The sequence below is a fragment of the Phyllostomus discolor genome, chromosome 7 (genome assembly GCF_004126475.2).
Source record: "Phyllostomus discolor isolate MPI-MPIP mPhyDis1 chromosome 7, mPhyDis1.pri.v3, whole genome shotgun sequence".
NCBI classification, from domain to species: Eukaryota; Metazoa; Chordata; class Mammalia; order Chiroptera; family Phyllostomidae; genus Phyllostomus; species Phyllostomus discolor.
In genome coordinates this window covers 91075516-91100299 of record NC_040909.2, presented here as the reverse complement: position 1 = coordinate 91100299, position 24784 = coordinate 91075516, and the positions used below count along the sequence as shown (strand labels likewise).

The 24784-nt window shown below is 35.7% G+C and overlaps 1 protein-coding gene across 1 annotated transcript in view; it reads right to left on the bottom strand.

The window, feature by feature from the left end:
* RP1 (RP1 axonemal microtubule associated) overlaps positions 1 to 24784 on the bottom strand; it is a 310652-nt gene that overhangs the window by 224983 nt on the left and 60885 nt on the right. Inside the window, 2 exon segments of the mRNA XM_036031115.1 lie at positions 13932 to 14010; positions 22470 to 22621. Of these exon segments, the coding sequence (XP_035887008.1) occupies positions 13932 to 14010; positions 22470 to 22621 (231 nt within the window).

Below are 24784 nucleotides of genomic sequence, written 5' to 3'. Positions count from 1 at the left end.
GGGACTGCAGTACAACCACTATGGAAAACAGTATGGAATTTTCTAAGAAAACTAAAAATGGATCTTCCTTTTTACCCAACAATTCCACTGCTATGATCATATCCTAAGAACCCTGAAACACCAATCTAAAAGAACCTATGCACCCCAATGTTCATAGCAGCACAATTTACAATAGCCAAGTGCTGGAAACAACCTAGGTGCCCATCAGTAAATGAATGGTTCAAAAAACTAAGATACATTCACACAGTGCAATTCTATGCAAAAAATCATGGATTCTGTTTGAGCTTGAAACAGAAGCTAAATTTTTGAAATAAATACAACAGATTTTACTTTTTTCATTAAAAAAATAAATGAAAAGATACCATTAAGCTTCAATAAATTATAAAAGAATACTCTGAACAACTTTATGCTAATCAACTTAACCACTTAAATGGAAAAAAACATAATTTATGAAGATTAACTCAAAAATAAATTGAAAGTATGAGTAGACGTAAAACATAACAGAAATTAAACTAGCCTCAATATCAGAAAATCTCCAGGCTTAAAGAGTTTTAAAGATGAGTTTTAATGAATCTTTTAGGCTTTATTTTTTTTTTCCACAATAACCCACTGAAAAAAAACAAAGAGAGAATAAAAACAAAACAACTCATCTTTTGAACTTGTAAATCTTGATACCAAAAATGTAGGGGATAGTATGAGAGAGTTATCACCATACTCTTTTTTTCTAGTAGTAGTCATAGTAGTAGTAGTAGTACTAATTAATAAGATTTATAGAGCTTTTTATACATCTCAGCAACCACTATACAGGTTTTTTGTTCTTGTTTTCTAACAGATTTATTGAGATATAATTGATATACAAAGAATTTCATGAATTTAATGTAAAAAATTTGATGAGTTCAGACCTATACAAATATCCATGATACTGTCATCACAGTCAAGGTAACAGACATACCCAACACCTCTCATTATTTTTATGTTTCCCTGCTTTTTAAAAATATGTGCATGAATGGTAAGAACACTTACCATGCCATCTGTCCTTTCAAGAAATTTTGAAGGGCATGACCCTATATTAAGTATAAGCACTATATTGTACAATAGACCTCTAGAAATTACACAGATAGCATAACTGAAACTACACCTCTAGAATAGAAACTGTCCATTTCCTCCACTATAATGGTATTATAACTACTTAGTGTTGAAAAACGTTTTGTCAAGAAGATAGTATTATTATTAAGGCTATTTCATCAATCAGGATTCTAAGGCATGGGTAGTTAAGTACTTTGCCCCTGACATAACCCAGGCAGTCGTCCACAGCTCTATAATAAATGAAGCCAATACAGGCAATGCAGAAGGAGAAACCTGGTTCCAATTGGTCATTTGAAGACACAGGGCTGCAAAAATCTGTTAGGAATGTCATCTCATAAAAATCTCATTCAAAGTAAAACTAAATTACAATGTTATTAGAAATAAATCTTAATGTATAATATGTGTAGTGATAGAAATTATATTACTTTTTGGAAGGCTTAAAGAGAAGTATTATTAAGAAAATATTATATTCATGAATAGGAAAACTCAATATCCTAACAAAGGTAATTTCCCCAAAATATACCTGTACAACTAATGCTATCCTAATCATGATAATAACAATATTTTTCTAGGAATTTATCCATTTTGTCGAGGTTGTCCAGTTTTTTGGCATATAGTTGTTCACATTTCCTTAAAATCCTTTCTATTTTTGGGGGGGGGGGTATCTGTTGTTATTTCTCCTCTTTCACTTCTTATTTTATTTATTTTGGTCCTTTCTTTTTTTCTTGATGCGTCTAGTTAAAGGTTTACCCACCTCATTTATCTTTTTGAAGAACCAGCTCTTGGATTCATTGATCATTTTTACTGTTTTTAACTCTCTATTTTGTTTATTTCTGCTCTGATATTTATTATTTTCTTCCTTCTACTCACTTTGGGGTTTGTCTGTTGTTCTTCAAGTTCCTTTATGTGTAAAGTTAGATTGTTCATTTGAGCTTTCCTTGTTTTTTGAGATAGGCCTATGAATTTCCCTCTCAGATTTTGGCTTGTTGTGTTCTCATTTTTATTTGTTTCAAGGTATCTTTTGATTTCTCTCTTGGTCTCATTATTGATCCATTCATTGTTTAATACCATGTTATTTAGCTTCCATGTCTTTGTGTATTTTTCAGTGTTCTTGTGATTTTTAGTTTCATATTATTGCAGTCAAAGAAGATGCTTGATATGATTTCAGTCTTAAATTTATTGAGACTTCTTTTGTGCCCTAACATGTAGTCTATCCTAGAAAAGATTCCACATGCACTTGAAAACTATGCATATTCTTCTGCTTTGGGGTGAAATGCTCTGAAGATATCAATTAAATTCACTCAGTCTACTGTGTTGTTTAAGGTTGCTGTCTCTTTGTTGACTTTCTGCCTGGAAGATCTATCCATTGAAGTCCATGAAATGTTAAAATCTCTGGCTATGACTGTATTTCCGTCAGTCTGTCCCTTTGTGTCCATCAACATTTGCTTTACGTATTTAGGTGCTCCCATGATAGGAGTGTATACATTTACTAGTGTTATGTCCTCTTGTTGGATTGTTCCCTTTACCATTATGTAGTGTCCTTCTTTGTCTCACTACAGCCTTGGTTTTAAGGTCTATTTTGTTGGATTTATAAGTACTGCTACCACAGATTTTTTTTCCATTTGCATGAAATATCTTTTTCCATCCTTTTACTTTTAGTCTGTGTGTATCTTTTGATCTGAGATGTGTCTCTTTGAGGCAGCATATATATGGGTCTTGTTTTTTTATCCATTCAGCTACCTTATGTCTTTTGGTTGGAGCATTTAGGCCAGTTACATTTAAGATGATTATTGACAAATGTGTATTAGTGCTATTTTATTGTTAGGCTGTTTTCCTGTGGTTATTTGTTTCTCTTCTTTTTTGTCTTTCTCTTTGTCCCTCTCCTTCTTCTACTTCAAGCAAGCCCTTTAACATTTGTTGCAGCATTGGTTTGGTGTTAACAAACTCTAGCTTTTTCTTGTCCAGGAAGATCCTTATTTCTCCTTCAGTTTTAAATGATGGTCTTGCTGGATAAATTAGCCTTGGCTGTAGGTCCTTGCTTTTCATCACCTTGAATATTTCATCCTACTTCCCTTCAGCTTCAAACGTTCCTGTTGAGTAGTCAGATGCCAGTCTAATCAGTGCTCCCTTGTAGGTAACAACCTGCATTTCTCTTGCATCTTTTAAGATCATCTCCTTGTCTTTAAGCATTTTTATTTTAATTAACATGTGTCTTGGTGTAGGCCTCTTTGGGTTCAATTTCTTTGGGACTCTCTGAGCTTTATGGATTTGTGTGTCTTTTCCCTTTACCTGTTTAGGGAAGTTTATGGTAATTATTTCTTCAAATATGTTCTTGATCCCTTGCTTGCTCTCTTGTCCTTCTTGTATTCCCATGATGTGGATGCTGCTATACTTCATCCTGTCCAAAATGTTTCTTAGGCTTACTCACTTTTTTAAAACTCTGTTTTCTTTTTGCTGTTCTGCTCTGCCCGGGTGATTTTTTCCTACCTTTTCCTCTAAATCACTGATTCTATTATCTGCTTCATCTAACCTACTGTCTGTTCCTTCTGCTCTATTATTTATTTCATATATTGCATTCTTTATTTTTGACTGAACCTTTTTAAATAGATTCTATGTCTTTTTTAATGCTGTTCAGTCAGTATCTTTACAATCATTACTTTAAACTTTCTACCTGATAAGTTGCTTGCCTCCATTCCATTTAGTTCTTCTCCTGGGTAATTCTCTCATTTTTTCCTTTGGGGTGTGTCTCTTTATCTTCCCATTTTGGCTGATTATTTGTATTAGTTTCTGTGTATTAGGTAGGTCTGTGAAGACTCTGGTTCAGACCTTTGTCAGACACTGCTTGTGACTGACCTTGGTTAATCTGTTTGGAGTTATCAGTGATCCAGAGCATGTGGCTCCCTCTGCTGGGCCTGTGTGTTCAGAAAGATCCAGAGTGCACCAATGCTAGCTTTTACCTGGACCATGCCCTGAGGAGAGTCAGCTAAAGTCTCAGAGCTCCCCTAAATCCACCTTAGTTGTTAAACTTAATGAATGATGTAGCCTCAAGCTGTACTCAGCAACCAAGCTTAACCTCCATAGTGTGTGGCAGAGTAATTTTTGTGGACAGGGCTATTGTTTCCCTGAGGCTGATGTCACTTAGAAGGGAGAGCTCTGCCTGAGAAAGATGGTTTCTGCAGTATGGGGAATGACTCAGCATAGGAATCCTGACAGCTCTTCCTTCAGTACTCTCCCCACAGCCACTAGCCCAAGACTATTCTCACATGTCTCTAGCCCACTCTGCCCTTCCATTGTCAAAGCCAAGAGTAAGTGGCTGCAAGTAAAATTTTGTGTGTTGGCCTTTCAAGGGGCTTTCTGAGTCTTGGGCAGACAGTCTTTCCCTGGCAGACAGAAACTCTGCTGCTTTTCAAAGCTGGATAATCTGGGTTCCTTTCCCAGCTCTGGTGCTATAGGCAGGGGAGCCAAGCTTGGGGTTTAGACAACACGTTTCTCATAGGAAAGCTCCTGTCCACTGAAATATCCATCCAGAACTTCAGCTGTTACCTATGGGAGCACAGCCAACCCTCTTGCACCTCCTCCACACTCCCTACCAGTCTCCCAGTGGTGAAGTGGTTTCTTCTGCCTGTCCATGTTTGTACGGCTTCTCTCCAGCTAGTGTTCAGTTGGTTATTCAGGATGATTTCTCTACAATTTAGCTGTAATTCCAGATTTTCTTGGGAGGAGGTTAGTGTAGATTCTACTTACTCCTCAGCCATCTTGTGTTTCCTTGGTCAACATATTCTTCATGTCAAATAATTATTTTTGCTGCTATAATCATTGTTATGAAGAGAACATTTAAAAATTCACTCTTATGGAAACTTTCAATTATACAATAGTATTGTTAACAAGAGGTACCATGTTGTATATTAGACCACAAAACTGATTACTCTTATAACTGAAGTTTGTACCCTTTGAGCAACACCTTCCCATCTTCCCCACTGCCTAGACCCTAGCAACCACCAATCTATCATTTCTATGATTTCATATTTTTACATTCTACATATGAACGAGAATACATGTCTTTCACTGTCTGACTTTTTTCACTCACCATAATGCCCTTACTTTTGCCCATGTTGCAAATGGTATGATTTTCTTCCTTTTTAAGGCTGAAAATATCCTCCCTATATATAGACCACATTTCTTTAAACATTTATCCATTGATGAATACTTAGTTGGTTTCCATATATTGGCCAGCGAGAATAATGCTGCAGTGAAAATAGGAGCATATCAAAATGTGAGATAGTAAATTCATATCCTTTGGATATACATTCAGGGGTTCTATTTTTACTTTGTGAGACACCTCCATATCATTGTCCATAATAACTAGTATTCTAGCATTCTAACCAACAGTACATGAAGGTTCCCCATACATCATTTCTAGCATTTGTTATCTCTTATCTTTTTCATGATAGCCATTCTAACAAGCTTGAGGTTTTGATTTGCATTTCCCTGGTGATTAGTGATGCTGAGCACCTTTCATATACATTGTATGTTTCATATACATCTGTATGTCTTCTTTGAAAAAAATGTTTTTTTCAGATATTCTGCTCATTGTTTAACTGGATTGTTTGGGGTTATTTTTTTCTATTGAACTGTAGTAATTCTTTATGTATTCTGGATATTAGCCCCTTATCAGATATATGATTTGCAAATATTTTATCTCATTTAGTTGCCTTTTTATTTGTTTACTTGGCTGTGCCAAAGCTTTTTAGTTTAATGTATCCCCAATTGCCTATTATTGCTTTTTTTTTACTTTGATTTCAGTGTCAATCAGAAAACCATCAACAAGACTGATGTCAAGGACCTTACTGTGTATCTTTTATTCTAGCAGTTTTATAGTTTAAGTTCTTGGTTGTGGTCTTTGAGTTAATTTTTAAAATTATTTTTAATTTTTCAATTACAGTTGACGCACAATATTACATTAGTTTCAAAGTACAACATAGTGGCTAGACATTTATATAATTTACAAGGTGATCATCCTGAGGAATCATGTGGTGTTTGTTTTTCTCTGACTGACTTATTTCACTCAGCACAGTACCCTCTAGGTCCATTCACACAGATGACACAATTCCATTCATTTCTATGGCTGAGCCATATTCCACTATATATATGCATAATGTCTTCTTTATCCATTCATCTATTGATGGGCACTTAGGTTGCTCCTTAATTTTATTGTAAATAATGGTGCAATGAACATATGGATGTATGTGCCCTTTCAAATTAGTGGTTTGAGATACTTTGGAGGAACACCCATACGTTGAATTTCTGGGACCTTCTTTGTCTCTTGTTGTATAGCCTTTGTTTTAAAATATATTTTGTTTGGGATAATATTTATACCCTAGCATATTTGTCTATTCCCATTCATGAATTATCTTTTTCCCTTTACTTTTAGTCTGTCTCAATATGAAATCTCTTGTAGACAGCATATGTAAAGGTCATGTTTTCTTATCCATTCAGCCACCCTATGTCTTTTGATTAAAGCATTTATATTTAATGTAATTGATAGATAGATATGTATGTACTTGTAGGCATTTTATTATTTATCTTGTTTATCTTTTCTTCTTCTTCTTCTTCAAGAAATCCCTTTAATATTTCTTGTAATACTGGTTTGGTTGTGGTAAACTCCTTTAGCCTTTTCTTGCTGGGAAGCTTTTTATTTGACCTTTGATTCTAAATGGTGGCTTTGCCAAGTAGAGTAATCTTGGTTGCAGGTCCTTGTTTGTCATCACTTTAAACATTTCCCACTACTCCCTTCTGACCAGCAAAGTCTCCATTGAAAAATCAGCTGACAGTCCTATTGGAGCTCCCTTGTAGGTAACTAAATGCTTTTGTCTTGCTTTTAAGATTTTCCCTTTTTCTTCAACATTTGGCATTTTAACTATGATGTGTCTTAGTGTTGGCCTCTTTTAAATTCATCTTGTTTGGACTTTTCTGTGCTTCTTAGATTTGTATGTCTATTTCCTCCCACAGGTTAGGAAACTTTGCCATCATTATTTCTTCAAGTAGGTTTTAATTCCTTGCTCTCATTCTTCTTCTTCTGATACCCTTGTGATGTGCTTGATGTCATCCCAGAGGCCCCTTAAACTATGTTCATTTTTCTTTTTGTTGCTCTAATTGGGTGTTTTCTGCTAACTTACCTTCCAAGTTGCTTATTCAGTTCTCTGTTTCATTTCCTCTACTGTTGATTTCTTCTGATGTATTACTCATTACAGTTATTGTATTCTTCACTTCTGATTCTTTTTTTATGTTTTCTATCTCTTTATTGGAGTTCTCACTGACATCATTGAATATCTTTATAACTAGTGTTTAAATTATGCATAGATTGCTTGTCTCCATTTTACTCATTTATTTTTCTGGAGTTTTGTTCTATTCTACTATTTGGGACATGTTTCTTTGTCTCCTCATTTTGGCTACCTCCCTGTGTTTGTTACTACATGTTAGATACAGCTGCTACATCTCCCAGTCTTGGTAGAGGTGGCTTTATGTAGCAGGTGTTTTGTGGGGCCCAGTGGCACAGTCTTCTTGGTCACCTGAAGTCAGTGTTGTAGGTTTGTCCCTTGTGTAGGTTGTATGTGCCATTCTGTTGTAGTTGAGGCTTTATTGCTGTTGTCACATCAAAGGGAAATATTGACCCTCAGGCTGATGGTTGTGAGGCCTGGCTGTGAATACAGTATAAGAGGTATTGTGCAGGATCACCCCTAACAGAGCAGTACTCATTTCAGCAAGACTCTGATTTCTGCCCTTTAAGTATGTCATTTGTGGAGGTGGTTGTGTGGTGCTCTGGTGTGGGCTAAAGCCAGCCACCAGTTGTGTTAGTTCTGGGGCCTCTGGAGTTTGCAGGCCAAGATCAGTTATTTCCTGTTACCTAACAGAAGCCATTTGGTATAAGCTACAAAGGATATGCACATAGTTGTCATTTGTGCTGGGCTTGCAGTTGCCTGGGAGAAGCTAAGCTGAAAACTGAGGCTGGCTGCCACTAGTGCAGGGCTGTCAAACTCATTTTCATTGGAGGCCACATCAGCCCTGCAGTTGCCTTCAAAGGGCTGAATGTAACTTTAGGACTGTGTAAATGTAACTACTCCTTAACTAAGGGCAAGGAGCTTGGTGCTGCTGCCCGGTAGAAACAAGGTGCCAGGCCAGATAAATCAAGATGGAGGGCCAGATTTGGTCTGTGGGACTTGTATTTGCCACCTGTGCGCTAGAGCCATGGTTGGGACTACCTAGAAAGAGGTATGAGGTATTCTAAGGCTTGGCAATGTTTATTTAAGGTTTGAGTACCTTTGAAAGATTTTAAGACAGTCTTTGACATGAGCCAAAACGAGCCATTCATATGGAAAAGCCAGAGCAGTGACTTTAGTATGCTTTCAAGTGTGGTGGGGCAGTGGTATCAAGGAATCTCCATGGTGGGGTAAATCTCCAGTGTCAGCCAGGTTGATGGAGACTCAGATACGACATAGGCCTATATAAGTAGGGGGAAAGCTCAGAAAAGCAACAATGGTTTCCACCAGCACTTCTGTCTAGGAGAAGGGTGAATTTCTAGCCCTTACTCTGAAGCCAGACAATTAATTTCTTACTAAATGTCACTGGTACCTTTTGTGTTACTGCCCTAGCCCTGGAGTTCAGAGTAAGAATGTCATAGAGTAAGTCCACAAAGTGGCCCTTTAAGAGGAATGCCTGGGACTCCATAAGCACTCTGTCTCAGCCAGCTACAATCTTCACTGATTTTCACAACCAGAAGTTATGAGGACTTTTCTCCCAGTTACTGGAACCTTGGGCTGGGGAGACTGATATTGGGCTGGGACCCTCACTTCTCAGATGGGACCTTCACAGTCTAGATATGCCTCCTGATTTTAAACTGCCACATGTGAGTGTAGGATCAGCATGGTCAACATCGCGACTCTTCCTGCCAGTCTCAACATGGATTCTTCTGTGTATCCTTCATTATAAGACTTGTGTTCAATTAGTCTTCAGGAGGTTCTCAATGACTATAGTTTAGTTGTAATTTTTATGTGGCTGTGGGAGAGTGTTATTTTATCAAATAACATTCTTTTATCACATTTACCAACTCCTTCATCTTAACCAGAAGTTTTGAGTTAATTTTTGTGTTTTGGGTAACATAGCAGTCCAGTTTCATTCTGTTGCACGTGACTGTCCAGTTTTCCCAATGCCATTTATTGAAGAGACTATCCTTTCCCCATTGTATGTACTTTGCATCTCTGTTGCAAATTAATTGGCTGTATATGGATTAGTTTATTTCTGGGCTCTGTATTCCATTACATTAATCTTTATGGTTGTTTTATGCCAATGTCACACTTTTGTGATTACAGTTGCTTTGTAATACAGTTGAAGTCAGGAAGAATAATGCATCCAGCTTTGTTCTCAATATTGACATTGTTTTGGCTACGTAGAATCCTATGTGTTTCCTCACAAATCTTAGATCTATTTGTTCTATTTCTATGAAATATGCCATTGGTACTTTGATATGGATTGCATAGAATGTCTACATCACTTTGGGTAATAAGGGCATTTTTAAAATATTAATTCTTCCAACCCAGGAGCATGGAATATGTTTTCATTTATTTGGGTCTTCAATTTCTTGTATCCATGTTTTACACTTTTCAGTGGACAAGTGTTTTACTTCTTTGGTTAAATTCATTTGTAGGTATCTTATTCTTCTGATGAAATTATAGATGAGATTATTTTCTTAATTTTTCTTTCTGAAAGCTTCTTATTAGTGTATACCAATACAACAAATTTTTGGATACTCATTTTATATCCTGTAACTTCATGGAATGTGTTTTATTAGTTTTATCAGGAGTTTTAAGTATTTTCTATATGTAATATTGTCATCTACAGCTAGTGACAGTTTTACCTTTTCCTTTCCAATTTTGAGCCTTTTATTTCTTTATTTTTCTTGTCTAACTGCTCTGGCTAGGACTTCCAATACTACATTGGATAATGTGACAAGAGTGGGCAATATTTCTACTAATTTAATAAATTATTAACTAGTATATCTCACCATTTACTGAAAATACTTTCTATATTAAGCATTACTTCCCACAAACTAATTAACAGATAAATTTTTAATAATTTATTCAGCAACCTTCTAAAAAACATTAAATGGCTATGTTGAAAAGATATCCTTAAGTTAGAAAGGTAAATTTACCACTACACACCAATAAAACAGTAAAATAATTTCAAAATGCTTTGTGGTAAGTTAAGTCTCACATATAAAGAGGCACAGCAGTTTGTAAACAAGCAGTACACATACTCATGCGGTTAGTTTATAATGTTTTTTTAAGATTTTATTTATTTATTTTTTAGAGAAAGGGGAAGGGAAGCAGAAAGAGAGGGAGAGAAACATCAATGTGTGGTTGCCTCTCATGTACCACCCTACTGCAGACCTGGCCCACAACCCAGGCATGTGCCCTGACTGGGAATTGAACTGGAGACCCTTTGGTTCTCAAGCCAGGGCTCAGTCCACTGGGCCACACCAGCCAGGGCTGTATTTCATAACCTTAACAGAAGGGAATAAATTATATTCACATGATGCAGGGTACTTCAACAAATATGCCTTTGTTTCTGTGCATTACCCCTTTAATGTTTCCTCTTCTCCTTAAACTTCTCTCTGCTACAAAATGCTAACACATGTTTGAAAATGTTATCAGTTTTAGTCAAATAACATCCTTTTATCTTGGAGAGTCTCCCTCTGAGATGTTATTAAAAGGAGTGGACAATAAGAGAAATTTAAAAACTGTTTTACTACTAGTGTATCATAACCACTGAAATTTTCACCCGATAATTAAAAGAAACAGTAATTTACCCAGTACACAATGTGTTTCCAAACTTCTCTGAAATCTAAGCCAACTACAATGTCTTCAGTAACTTTTGATGTTCTTCACATCTTAAAATAAACAATGACTCTTTTAAAAGACTCTGATTAAGAATTTATGAGAGAAAAATATGTAATAACAAGAGTGAAGAAGAGTGAAGAGACTATTTTAAAAGTATTCTTAGCATTTTGGGTTTTTTTAATTATAAAATGAGAAGTAAAACATAGTAGCCTTTTTAAGTTAAAAAAACCAACCAAACAACTAGGGCTTAAGCTATTTTGGCTCATGGAAGAAAAGACGTGGTAGACACTGAAGCCCAGTTCTAATATCCTATAGAACTGGCACTGTACCATGAAGCCAAATATCTAGGATGGTAGAAGGAAAATGTACATATGGAGGAGAAATTTTTCCAATCCTAAAACAAGAATAGTACTTTACATATAGAAGAGAATCAATCGATGTTGGTTGAATGAATCCAAGGGAAGTAGCAGGAAGTAAAGGAATGAATGCTAGCTATTTCTACCCCTTTCCTATTTTACCAGTAGTAAACATTACCTGAAATTTAATTCTGCTTACCCTGGCCATTTCTACTGCCACTAACTCTCAAAAGTGCTCTTAGATAAGTATCTGTTGATTTTAAAAATAAAAGAGATGAACCTGGCTGGCATAGCTCAGTGGATTGAGCACGGGCTGGGAACCAAAGTGTCCCAGGTTCGATGCCCAGCCAGGATACATGCCTGGGTTGCAGGCCATAACCCCCAGCAACCACACATTGATGTTTCTCTCTCTCTATCTCCCTCCCTTCCCTCTCTAAAAATAAATAAATAAAATCTTAAAAAATTTAAAAAAATCATTAAACTTAAAGATCAAAGAAAATGCAAATCAGAACAGAGAGAAAATAGATTTTTGAAAAAAAAAAATAAAAGAGATGAAGAGGAGGTAAAAGAAGCTTGATTAACAGAGAATTTTTTACTGCCATATACTATTATACCATTGTGTAAATGTACCACAGCTTTTTTATTCACTCATCTACTGATGGACACTTACATTGTTTTCAGATCTTGGCTATTGTAAATAACACTGCTATGAACATAGAGGTGCATATATTCTTTGCAATTGGTGTTTTGGGATTCCTAGGATACAGTACCAGAAGTATAATTGCTGGGTCAAAAGACAAAAGGGAAACATTGGGGACAACTGTAATAGTAAAATAATTAAAAATAAAAGTGGGGATAACTGTAATAATGAAAACAATAAAAAATAAAGAAAAAAAGAATTTTTTGTTTCCTTCTTAAAATATCTGTAATAAAATATGAAAAATGAAAGAAACTAACCACATTTTACAACACTATATATTCAATTGGTATTGAAAATGTAATTTAAAAATATTCTAATAATTATCCATTGATAATTTATTGTCAAATGTACAGTGCTTTTCCATTCATGAACTGTCCCATGTAATCATAACTACATGAGGTATTACTCTCATTTTATAGAGTATGAACTAAAGCTCAGAGAGGTTAAGTGATTTGCTCAAAACCAAAAAGTCAACAAATGAGAGGGCCTGGATTCAAATCTATGTAGACAGCTTAGATTCTCCACACTATGTCACTGCAATGATATCTCAGTTCCTGGCACACCATTTAGTGGGTAAACTGGCAAAACCAGAATTTGGAGGGGGAAAAACACAGCACTTTAATTCTCAACCAGAATCAGGAGCAAAATGTTGCCCTAAACTTTTTAGAATTTAAATTTTGCTAGCTCTTTTGGTAGACTTAAGAGCAGGCATTCCATCTTGGTCATCTTTATATTTACTACAGAAAATACTTGGAACTGCACTTTGTATGTACTAGATTTACCATAAGTATTTATAAAAATGAATTAATTGGTTTGTAAGTGTTAGCTGGGGCACATTAATGTGTTATGTTGTGCTAAAGTCATGTCTAACACTCCTCCTGCCTGACAGTCATCTGACCCCCTGCAGAGTCTAATGCTTTTGGACTTAGTATTTACCATGGATTAGAGCACAGACCCTGTAAAATTAGCTGTCAACTAACAGAAAAATAAGATGCAAAAGATTTAAGCCTGATAGAAATACAAATGAATTTTGTCCAAGAAGAAGACAACCTCAAAGTAATGTTTTATTATCTAAAACATTAGATATGTTTTAAATTTAATTTATCATTCATCATTCTTTTCGTTTTCACTGATTTCATGTATATATTTTCTAGTGCCATGTGACCTCCTTTGAATAAGTTTTGTCACCCTGCTAATTACCTCATTACTTATTTAAATACATGTTCATTATATATTGGTATAGGAACTTTGTTCCTAACATTTTGAAAATTATACATTGATACTTTTTAGAAAAAGTATTCATTTTGTCTGATGTTTCTTGTTTTTTGTCATTTTTGTGGTACATGCAAATTAATACTTATCTTTTGTTAAAGAATGTAGTTTGTCTTATGGCTACTTCATACACTAGTGAAAACAAATTTATGGGAAAGATGTGTGTCACCCCACAGAACTGATGGGAAAACTGGGAAAGAAGCAAACAAAATGACAGCAGAAAATACAGCTGGAACCTTGCTGCCAGGACAGTATCCTTAATGTGCTGCTGTTGGCATTGCTGTTAGCACTTCATGGACTGTCACTGCTGCTGTGTCCACCAGTAGCATGCTGGAATGCTTCCACATGCCATAGAATATAAACCCGAAGTCCCCACAACATGTATGCATCACTTTTTTTTGAATTCTCAGAACATATACTTGAACAAGGCTATGTCATTTTAAAGAAAAATATGTCTACTTGAAATTTAAAGAATATTTGGGGAAACTATTTTAATTTCAGATAGGCGATACCTAAAGATCAGTCTATTAAAAGTTTTCCACAATTATTTTCTAAATTTTTACAGTTTCTCTCAAGAGTATAATGGAATCAGGCCTTGAATATCTACCTATGGAAGAATATTACCTGGGCCAAGCCCATCATGTCCTATGACTATCCTGTACAAATCCCCGAGGTGCACAGCTTCTAGGGAGAAGGTATCAGTCTGTAACAAACCAAACAAGTAAAGTTAGATGTAGATTATGAGCCTGGTTTCTAAAATGAGCATAATTAACATATAATAGACATTGTGAAATAAATTAGGCTCATCCAGCAAATGTGCAAATCCAAATTAAGGTAAAACAATATTAATTTATAGAACACTATCAATAATAAGTTTTCTAATATATCCTATTCTTCTTCATGACCAATTTTTTTACTATAAAGCATAAATTTGGGGACTTCTACAAATATATTTTATAATAATAATAATGCACATGTAATAATTATAAAATACACTAAAATTTTCCATTCATGTGAACACAACCAATACTTTTGCCTTTGGATGTAATTTTTCAGCAGTGTTTATGCATCAGTCAGAAATATAATGTTACTAAAATAATTTTACAACATTAATGCAATATCATTAAAAATTTATAACACTTCTCTGAAGTCCCAATGTACTGCCACAATCAAAGCTATTCATGTTTGAGCTCCAATGGCCCATGTATTCAGAATATGTGTACAAGTGAAGAGCTGAGAGTTCTCTTGATAAATCTTAAGATAATAATATGAGGATAATAATATGTGCTAAAATGCAAGAAAAATACGTGATGTAGCCTATCAGTTGAAAAAATAGTCCAGAAACAAAATATAACCTTTACATTTATCTAATGTCTTATGCGTTTTGTAATATTTTCACATACATTTTATGTTATCCTTAAAGGTCACTCAGTGAAAAAATATATCCATTCTATAAATAAGAAGAAAATACAATGAGCATTAGAGCTCAGTTCCTCTGATATTTAATAATACTACTTTTCTTTATAACCACTGCCTCTGTATCAGTACAATATAAAGAATATAAATAACAGTAAAGTCATTAACATTCATTTACAAAAACATACTATTACATGCCTGATACAGGATAATAAGTAACATTGTCATCCCTTTATCCATGAAATAGATCTGCTATAAAAGGAGGAATTTCTATGTAATAACAGAAAATACTATATCATTTATAAGAGGAATCGATGAACAAAATGAACTAATGAGCAAAATGGAACCAGAGGCATGAAAATTAGGAACAGACTGACAGTTGCCAGAGGAAAGAGGGTGGGGGTAAGAGTGGAAAGAAGTGGAAGGGAGTTGTCAAAGAACATGTATGAATGACCTATGGACAGGGACAATGGGGTGGGGAGGGACTGTGGGAGTGGGATGGGGGTGGGACAGAGGAGGGGAAAGGGGAAAATTTGGACAACTGTAGTAGAATAAACAAGAATAAAATCAAATTTAAAAAAGAAAATACTGGCAGAGAAAACTTAGTTATAATATGACAATTGATATAGAGAATGGTAAGAAAACAAAGATAACAAAATGAAAGTACTGCCATAGTGAAAATTTGACATACTCACTTATATTCTATTTGGGTCATCAAGGAAAGCTGAGATAACTAAAATATAATGAGCCCTCTATGTTTTACTCATTAAAAATATAAGTATTACTTGAATATTAATATTAGTAATAATAAATATAATGTAATGTATTTAGTTTGTACATTTGACAATGGCAGTTGTTATATATAACAATCCTCATTTAATGATGTAAAGTTACATTTAAAATTAGACCATGGGAAATTACTTCAGCAACATGCTGGACCAGGCAGAACCAAGCCCTCACTCTCCCATGGAGCCACCATTTAACAATAATAAATGGACTAGAATACTTCTGTGAAAACTGTAGATACCAGAAAGGAAAGCTGCAGCTCCCAGTCGAATGCATAATAAAGAAGAGACTCCATTAAAGTGGAAGAAAAGCTTGTGACATTTTGAGGGTTTATGATCTTTCCACAACTTGGCATTATGGAGAAAAGCTCCACACCACAGATCCTATCTTAGGAGAGAAACAGAAGAATAGACCATGTATACAATATTCTGGCTTCTCTGAGGGCTGCCCAGGGAAACTAATTTGTCTCTCATTTAAGCTGAATACTAATAGTAACAGCAGCATAGTTTGGAGATAAAACAGAGGAGAGTACTGTGACATGTTAGAACTACAGAGTTTCTTTCAGTACAGCAGGCAGACATGTCAGGGATGGGGTATGCAGCAGGTTATGAGTATTGGAGAAGAAATGGCAACAAGTAGCTAAGGGAAACTGAGCCAATTAAAAACACATATACAAGTCCAGAAAAGACATGTAGTCAAAGAAATTTTGAGAGGTCCTAGAAACTCTAGTCACACCTATTAGTGAACGTCTTCCCCAGCACAGCCCAAATCTCAACAATATCACAAGACATATAAAGGAACAAAATAAAACCCACAAACAAATGATGTGGACCCTGGTTCATGGGGTCTGAGTCATTATGGATGAAAAGGAGACATTCACATGGATTACCGAATCTGGTGGAGGAAAAGGGATGGCATGGCTTTTCTCTCAAGGGGAGCAAAGGCCTTGGCCCTTGCCCCAATGAGCTTTTATTGTCTTACTGGACACATTACAAGAAGGTCCTCATTCACTATGCACAGGCTCACTTTAGGGGGTTACCTATTACAGAAAACAAAGGAGCCAATGCTGCTAATCACATCACAGAAGAGGGATATTTGCAAATGAAAAGGTAAAAGTAGTTGGACCCATTACACTCATCCTTGGAAGGTTTAGCATGGATTTTAGGAAGTTGCTTTGCAGTAAATGTCCTCATTTCAGGATGAGGGAGTTTTAGCAAAAAGCAATACTCATAGCAGCCTAAGTACATTGCAGGCCTGATTCCCCACAGGAGAACCTATCCATGGATGTGGGTCCTGTGCATATTCAAGTGGGAGCTGGGCCCATGCCACACATAACAGTCTACTACAACACACTCTAAAGAAATGTGGATCTCAGAGATTCCTGAAAAACTAAAAACAAGTATCTTAAATATGTTCAATAAGCTGAAAGATAATGCAGGAAAAATCAACTAACTAATACAGGAAACAGATGTATAAACAGAATGAGAATATCAACAACAACAACAACAACAAAAAGAAATAAGAAGGCACCAAACAGAAAATCTGGAGTTGATAAATATACTAACTGAATTGACAAATTCATCAGATTATTTTAATAGAAGACTTGATCAGGTAGAAGAATAAAGCAAACTTCAAATTAGGGCATTTGAAATCATCAGAATGGGAGAAAAAAGAAAAAAAGAATAAAGAAAAGTGGAGAGGTCTAAGGCACCTATGCAATATATGCATATGCAAGTCACAGAAGAAAAAAGAGATAAAGAGGCAAAAAGATTATTAAAGAAATAATGAATAAGAATTCACAAATCTGGTGAGAGATGTGGAGATTCAATTTCATGAGCTTGTAAGTCCCCAGATTCAACTCAAAGAGAGCTTCTCCAAGATACAGTATAACTCATTTTTTTCAAAGCCAGCCTGACCATAATACCAAAGCCAGAAAAGAATACTATGAGAAACAAATCAGACACATTATAATCAAATTGTCAAAAGTTAAGAGATAGAGACAATTTTTGAAAGCAACAAGACAACTACTAAAGCAACTGAAAGCAACTCATTAGTCACCTTTCTGTACTGTATTAGTGAACTTCTATAACTTTACTAGTGGATTCCTGAGCAAAATCACACAGACGAGAAGGCGATGGAATAATACAGAATCTGGCAGAAGTAAGGCCTGCTTGAGTTTGTTGGTAGGGTTAATTTATAGGTATAATAATTTACAGTTTTAATTGAACATTTCACCTAAAATGTCATATGGTATGCTTGAATGTGATATTGTTATATACAGAATTCCATGTTTATGATTTTGTAATAAAAAGGGGTATTATTTGTGTTGGACACTATATTAAAATTGCTGTTCAGAATAAGACATTGTATAAGAAAAACCTGTCAACTAAGGATCTAGTTAGATTGTAACTGTCCTTCAAAAAATGGACAAAAAATAAGAATTTTCATATAAACAAAGCTGAAAACATACATTAACACTAGATTGCCCTATCAGAAATGTTAAAGGGAGCCCTTCATCTGAAAAAAGGATAGTAGCTAGCAACACCAGGTCATATTAAGATAAAGTTTCCCAATGAACAAATAGAGTACTGTATTATTACAATTTTGGTGCATAAGTACATTTTTAATTATCATATAAAATAAAAAACATTAAAAACTATTTTAATAGGTATACAATGTATAAAAGATATGCTTTGTGACATCAATAACATAAAGTAGGAAGGTCGAGTTGTTCAGGAGTAGAATTTTCATATGGAAGTTTAAATGAAGTTATCAGTTGAAGTGAAACAAATGTTAACAGAACTCAAGCAAGAAATGATAGTAATGTTACCCTAGATAGTCAGTCAGAGTGCTGGACAGTCTCCTATATTGGCCAAGATGGCATAGGGGGTGGTTCTTACAGTGAGTGCACACAAAACTAGAAACATGGACAGGATCTAAGTGCACCAAAAGGTTACAAAATAATTGGGTAGAAAAGAAGCCCTCTGATCCCCAACCCTATTGGAACCAAGGGCATGAGCAGGAAAGGGAACTGGTCTCTGAGAAGGGAACCACCATTTTCCCACATTGCAGTGCCTGAATAAACCTTTCCTTTTGTACGAGCACCTGCCTCATAATTTGTCTTTCACTGTAGCAGGCAGCCAAACCTACATTTTTGTTACAGTAGCATAATAATAGTAGGATATGTCAATGCCACAATTTCAATATGGATACAATAACTAGACAGAAGATCGACAAGGAAACAGAGGACTCTAACAACACTATGAAACAACAGAACCTAACAGACTTATAAAACTCTCCATCCAAATATACATTCTCTCAAGTGTACATGGAATGTTTTCCAAGTTTATCATAGGTTATGTCACAACACAGATCAAATACAAATTTAAAGATATTAAAAGAAGGAAAGAGCCTTTTATAACAATAATGGAATAAAACTAAGAATCAATATCCAAAGAAAACTGGCAAATCCAAGAACACATGGAAATTAAACAACACACTATTAAACAAGCACTGGGCTGAAAAGCAAACATAAGAAAATTTAGAAAATATCTAGAGACAAATGAAAACACAATATATCAACTTATGAAATGCAGTCAAAGTACTGCTAAGAGGGAAGCTTATAAGTGCTTACAGTAAAAGAGCAGAAATATCTCAAATCAAAACACTGAATTCACAAATAACAGAACTGAAAAAGACTAACTAACCCAAAAGTTGGCAGACAAAATGTAATAAAGACTAAGAAGAAATTAACAAAATAGAGAATAGAAAATCATAAAATTTAAGAAACCGAGAGTTGGTTTTTTGAAAAGATCAACAAAACTGACAAACCCTTGCTAGATTAACTAAGAAAAAAAGACTCAAATAACCAAACTCAGAAATGAAACAGGAAGCATTGCAATTGATGTACAGAAATAAAATTCTTTATAAAATAATTCTGTGAACAACTGTATGCCAACAAATTGGACAATCAAGAAGAAATAGATAAATTCCTAGCAAACAATCTACCAAGAAAGAAACATGAAGAAATAGAAAATCTGAAGAGTCATACAAGTAGCTAGGAAACTGGAGCAGTAATAAAAAACCTCCCAACAAATAAATGTCCACTACCAGAAACTCACTAGAGAATTATACCAAACATTGAAAAAATAATTAACACCAATGCTCCTCAAACTCTTCCAAAATGTAGAAGAAAAAAGAGCATGCCCAAGCTCCTTCAATGAAGCCAGCAGTAATCTGACACCAAAGACAGACATGACAATAAAATTATAGAACAATATTTTTGGTAAACATTGATGCAAAATCCTCAACAAAACACAAGCAAACAAAATGAAACAACACAGTACAAGGGTTGTAGGCTGGCCAGGTGGCTCAGGTAGCACATCATCCCATACACCGCTTAAGATCACTTAAGGCTCCAAGACCACTTAATGGGAAAAGAACATTCTCTTCAAAATAACATTGGGAAAATTAGATATCCACACACAAAAGAATAACTTTGAACCTTATAGTATATAGAAATATTAATTCATATGGCTTAAAGATCTCAATGTATAACCCAACACTAAAAAACTCCTTGGAAGAAAACATATAGGGGAAAAGCTTGAGAACATTGGATTTGGCATAGATTTCTTGGATATGACACCAAAGCATAGGGAAATAAACAAATGGGATTATATCAAACTAAAAAATCTGTGCATCAAAAGAATAATTAAAAAGTTTAAATGGCATAAATAACCCAATGTTTCTCATAGCAGCACACATTTACAATAGCCAAGGGCTGGAACAGCCTAAGTGCCCATCAGTAAATGAGGGGATCAAAAAATGGCGGTACATTTACACAATGGATACTATGCAGCAGAAAGACAGAAGGAGTTCACACCCTTTCCAAACCAGCATGGATGGAACTGAGAGCATTATGCTAAGTGAAATAAGCCAGGCGGTGAAAGACAGATACCATATGATCTCACCTACAAGTAGAACCTAGTGAACAAAACAAACAAGCAAGCAAAATATAACCAGAGACATTGAAATAAAGAACAAATTGATGGTAACCGAGGGGAGGGGGATAATGGGGGAAAGAGAATGAAGGTTCATCAACAAACCCAACCCACCCAACCAACCCAAGGGAAATGTATAAAGGACCCATTCACAAAGCCAAAGTGAGGTAGGATTGAGTGTGGGACGTGGGTGTGGGTGGGGCAGGGGAGAATGGTAGGGAAAAAATGGAGACAACTGTACTTGAACAACAATAACATAAATAAATAAAAATAAAAATAAAAATAAAAATGACTTATCCATGCCCCACAAAAAAAGAAAAAAAAAAGCCAACTTACAGAACTGCAGAAATTTGCAAATTGTGTATGTGATAAGGAGTAAATATCCAAAATATATAGAGAACACCTATAACTCAACAATAAATAAACAAATAACTTGACTTAAAAATAGCAAAAGACTTGAATAAATGTTTCTCCAAAGATAAATACAAATGGCCAATAGCATATGGAAAGATGTCAACATTATTTAGCAGAGAAATGCAAATGAAAACCACAATGAGATATCACCTTACACCCATTAGGATTATTACTGTGAAAAAAAAAAAACAGAAAATGACAAGTGTTGGTCAGACTGTGTATAAACTAAAACCTTGGTAGAATTGTTAAATGGTGTGATCACTATGGAAAACAATATACTGGTTCATCAAAAAATTAAAAATCAAACTTCCATATGATCCAGCATTCCCACTTCTTTGTATACACCCCAAATAATTGAATGATAGGTACAAAAGGGATATTTGCATACCCACTGCATTATTCAGAACAGCCTAGAGTTTAAAACAACCAAAATGTCCATCAATGGGTTAACGGATAAAGAAAATGTGACATATACATACAATCGAATATTTTTCAATCTTACAAAGAAAGGAAATCCTGTCAGAGTCTACAATGGGGATGAACCCTGAGGACACTATGCTAAGTGAAATAAGCCAGTCATAAAAGGATGGTCACTATGATTTCAATTATGTGGGCTATCTGAAATTGTCAAATTCATAGTGTCAACATAAGAAATGTCCAAACATGTAAGATTTCTTATGAGTTTATTTGACCCAAACTGATGACACTTGCCAGGTAGCAAAATCTCAATGGATTGAGAAATGCTCTGGAGAATGGCAGTTTTGCACCTTATTTTATGTATTACAATCAAAAGAGGAGGCATAAAAGAGTTACATGAAATCCACTGAGGACAGATTAGAGAAGTGGGAAAAAGCAAAGCAGGCAGGGCAGGGGGAGCACTGGGACTAGTTAAAGAGTAAAACAATAGACATTTAATTTCACATAGGTGGGTACAGGATAGTTAATAGTCAACAATTAACATGGCAATAATAACAATGAGGGGATTTGTGGTCTCCCCCTGGTGCAGTGCCTATGCTTTGAGGGGTCCAGAAAAAGAAAATTTCACATTCCAAATGTATGTAATTGTAGATGCAAAAGACAATAGACAGGCTCAGTTAAGGTAAAGATTGACCTTTTTTAAGGAAAAATATGGGCCTAGGACCTGACTAACTGCCATGAACTGCTTTTAGTTAGAAAGTTTTTAATTTGAGACCATCCTATGTGGTTCCTTTATGGTTGAGTATGTAAGGCCACCACACAGCTCCCTTCCCCCACACCCACCCCAAGTTTGTCAGGTTTAGAATGTGGCCCCCTTTTGTCCACAATAGACACAGAAAGCAGAAGGGTGGATACCAAGGGCTGGGAGAGGGAAAATAAGTTGTTTAATGATAATACCATTTCAGTTTTGCAGGATGAAAACCTTCTGTATATCTGTTGCACAACAATATAAATATACTTAACACTACTGGACTGTGAATTTAAAAATATTAAAGATGGTAAATTTTATTCTATGTATTTTGTCATATTTTTAAAAAAATATCAGACAAAGGGCTTTTTCATCACTTACTTGTCCTCTTAAAAAACTGATGGAGTTCTTTGATCGAAATAGTTGTCTAGATCCTGTGTCTCCCTTTTTCCCATAGACAGAAATGTAGACATTTGCTTCTGTTCCAGCATTCCAAAGCTCACCTGTTGCCACATGCACTTCATATACTGTCACTGAAAACAAAAGAAAAATAAGCTTTATATGCCAAGCATTATAAAATAGAATAAAATTATAATGTATAGACATATATAAGATCAAGAGTTCTCATTTCAGGTAAGATAGAATGACACACCCCACCCAGCCTCTCCCAGTGGATACAGCTCTAAAATCTCAGCAGAGTGCATTGAGTAGCTACATGAAGACTGAAAATTAAAGAGTAACAGGAGGATTGGTAAGGGCCAGAAGTTAAAGTACCAACAATTGGCAGTGACTTTAGCATTTTTCATTTTTCACCCCTTGTTATCTCCTAGCTGGGACTCAATATTCCAGAACCTGGAAGCAGGCACCGTAGCTCAGAAGAAGCCCTCTTCCTCTGCATCAAGCTGCAGGAAGGGGAACACTTAACATATAGAGAAGGAGCAGGTATTCTAACAAATTCTTTCACATTTCTCCATTCTATCACAACCTAGTATCTGAGCAGAGAAGCATAGAGAGACCAACCCTCTAAGGGAAAATAACTTTTACTTCTACTCAGATGAGTTGAGCTTCAAAAGAGTGGAGCCAGTATCCATTGCTTTCATTCCTCTTTCTGTCCTACTAATGTTTAGTCCTGGGCACAGGAAGACTGCAGGAGTATACACCAAAAGAGAAAAACTAAAAGTACCAATTAACCAGCCAATGGACCAAAGAAAGGGTCCAGGGAACCAGAAAGCATCACAGAGGTTACAAAGAGGGAAGAAAAGCAAACCCATAAACTTGTTTTTGAACTCCTTGGCTCACCACTAAGCTGAAGATGCATAAGTAAGATCCCATTCAGCATACCAAAGATTTTGAGACCTAAACCAACATATAAACCTCCACCCAGGCCCTTGATTCACCCCTGAGTAGGACATATGTGAACTATATCTAAATAGCACCACGAGGCTTTTAAAATTGAACTGCCATTAGAACCACAGCCCACAGATGTCAGGTTAGAATATGTGACCTGAAACTAGCCAGTGGTCAATTGCCTGTTAGAAAGAGAAATATTCTCCATAGGATTTAAATAACACGCAGTGTCTCAAAACATAATATGAAAAACAACCAGGATATAAATCAAAATTATTCAGCAAATGAAGGAAAATCTCAACTTGCATGGGAAAAGATAATGAAGAGACAACAAATTGAAAAAGACAACAGTGTTTAAATTATCTGAAAAATAGTTTAGAGCAACTATAATATAAATGCTATTATAAATAATTATGGACACTCTTGAAATCAAAGGAAAAGAAAGTCTCAGCAAGAAATAAATAAAAATCTTAAAGAAGAAACAAATGGAATTTTAGACAGGAAAAAGCAAATTTTAAGACTCAGTGAATAGGGTCCAAAAAAGAATAGAAAGGACACAAGAATGCATCACTGAACTTGAAGACAAATAGAAACTATCCAATCTAAGAACAAAGAAAATATTTCTTTAAAAAATAAGTAGAGAGGGGATCTAAGATGGTGGGGAGTGATTGGAAGTCACACAACCCTCCTCCCAGGACCAATCTGGAATTACAGCCAAATTGTGGATAAATCATCCAGAACAAACAACTGAGCAACAGCAAGAGAAAAGCCTTATAACCTCAGAGGACAGAAGAATCAGCTTCAGCACAGCATGACTGGTAGAGAATGCGGTGGAGACATCAGAGCACTTGCTGGGTGGCCAAAGGTAGCAGCTGAAGTGCTGGAGGGTTAGTTAAGCAGCTGATTGGATCCACCTGAGAAATGTGGGGTCTAAACCCTAAGCTGGAACCCCAGCCTGCAGTACCAGAGACTGAAAATACACAGATAACAACAAGCTGCAAAGAGCTGCAAGTCTGCTCTCTACCAGAGATGGATGAGTGGAGACCCAGAAAGCCATTTAAAGAGCCAATGCATAAATTTTCACTTGTAGCCACTTACCCTGGGCTCCAGCAAAGTGTGTGTGTGTGTGTGTGTGTGTGTGTGTGTGTGTGGGCAGAGTGCACTAGAGATTGAGGAGAGACCGGGGGTGGAGGCTTTGGAGAGAGATCTGAGAGAGTAGCCACTGGGATCCCAGTGCTGAGTCATCCCCCATAAGGCAGCAGCCATCCTGCTCAGACAGACCACTGCCCTCTGAGCAGCAGCAGCCTGAGGGGAAACAACAGGCCTGACCCCAGGAGGGATTCTGTTTT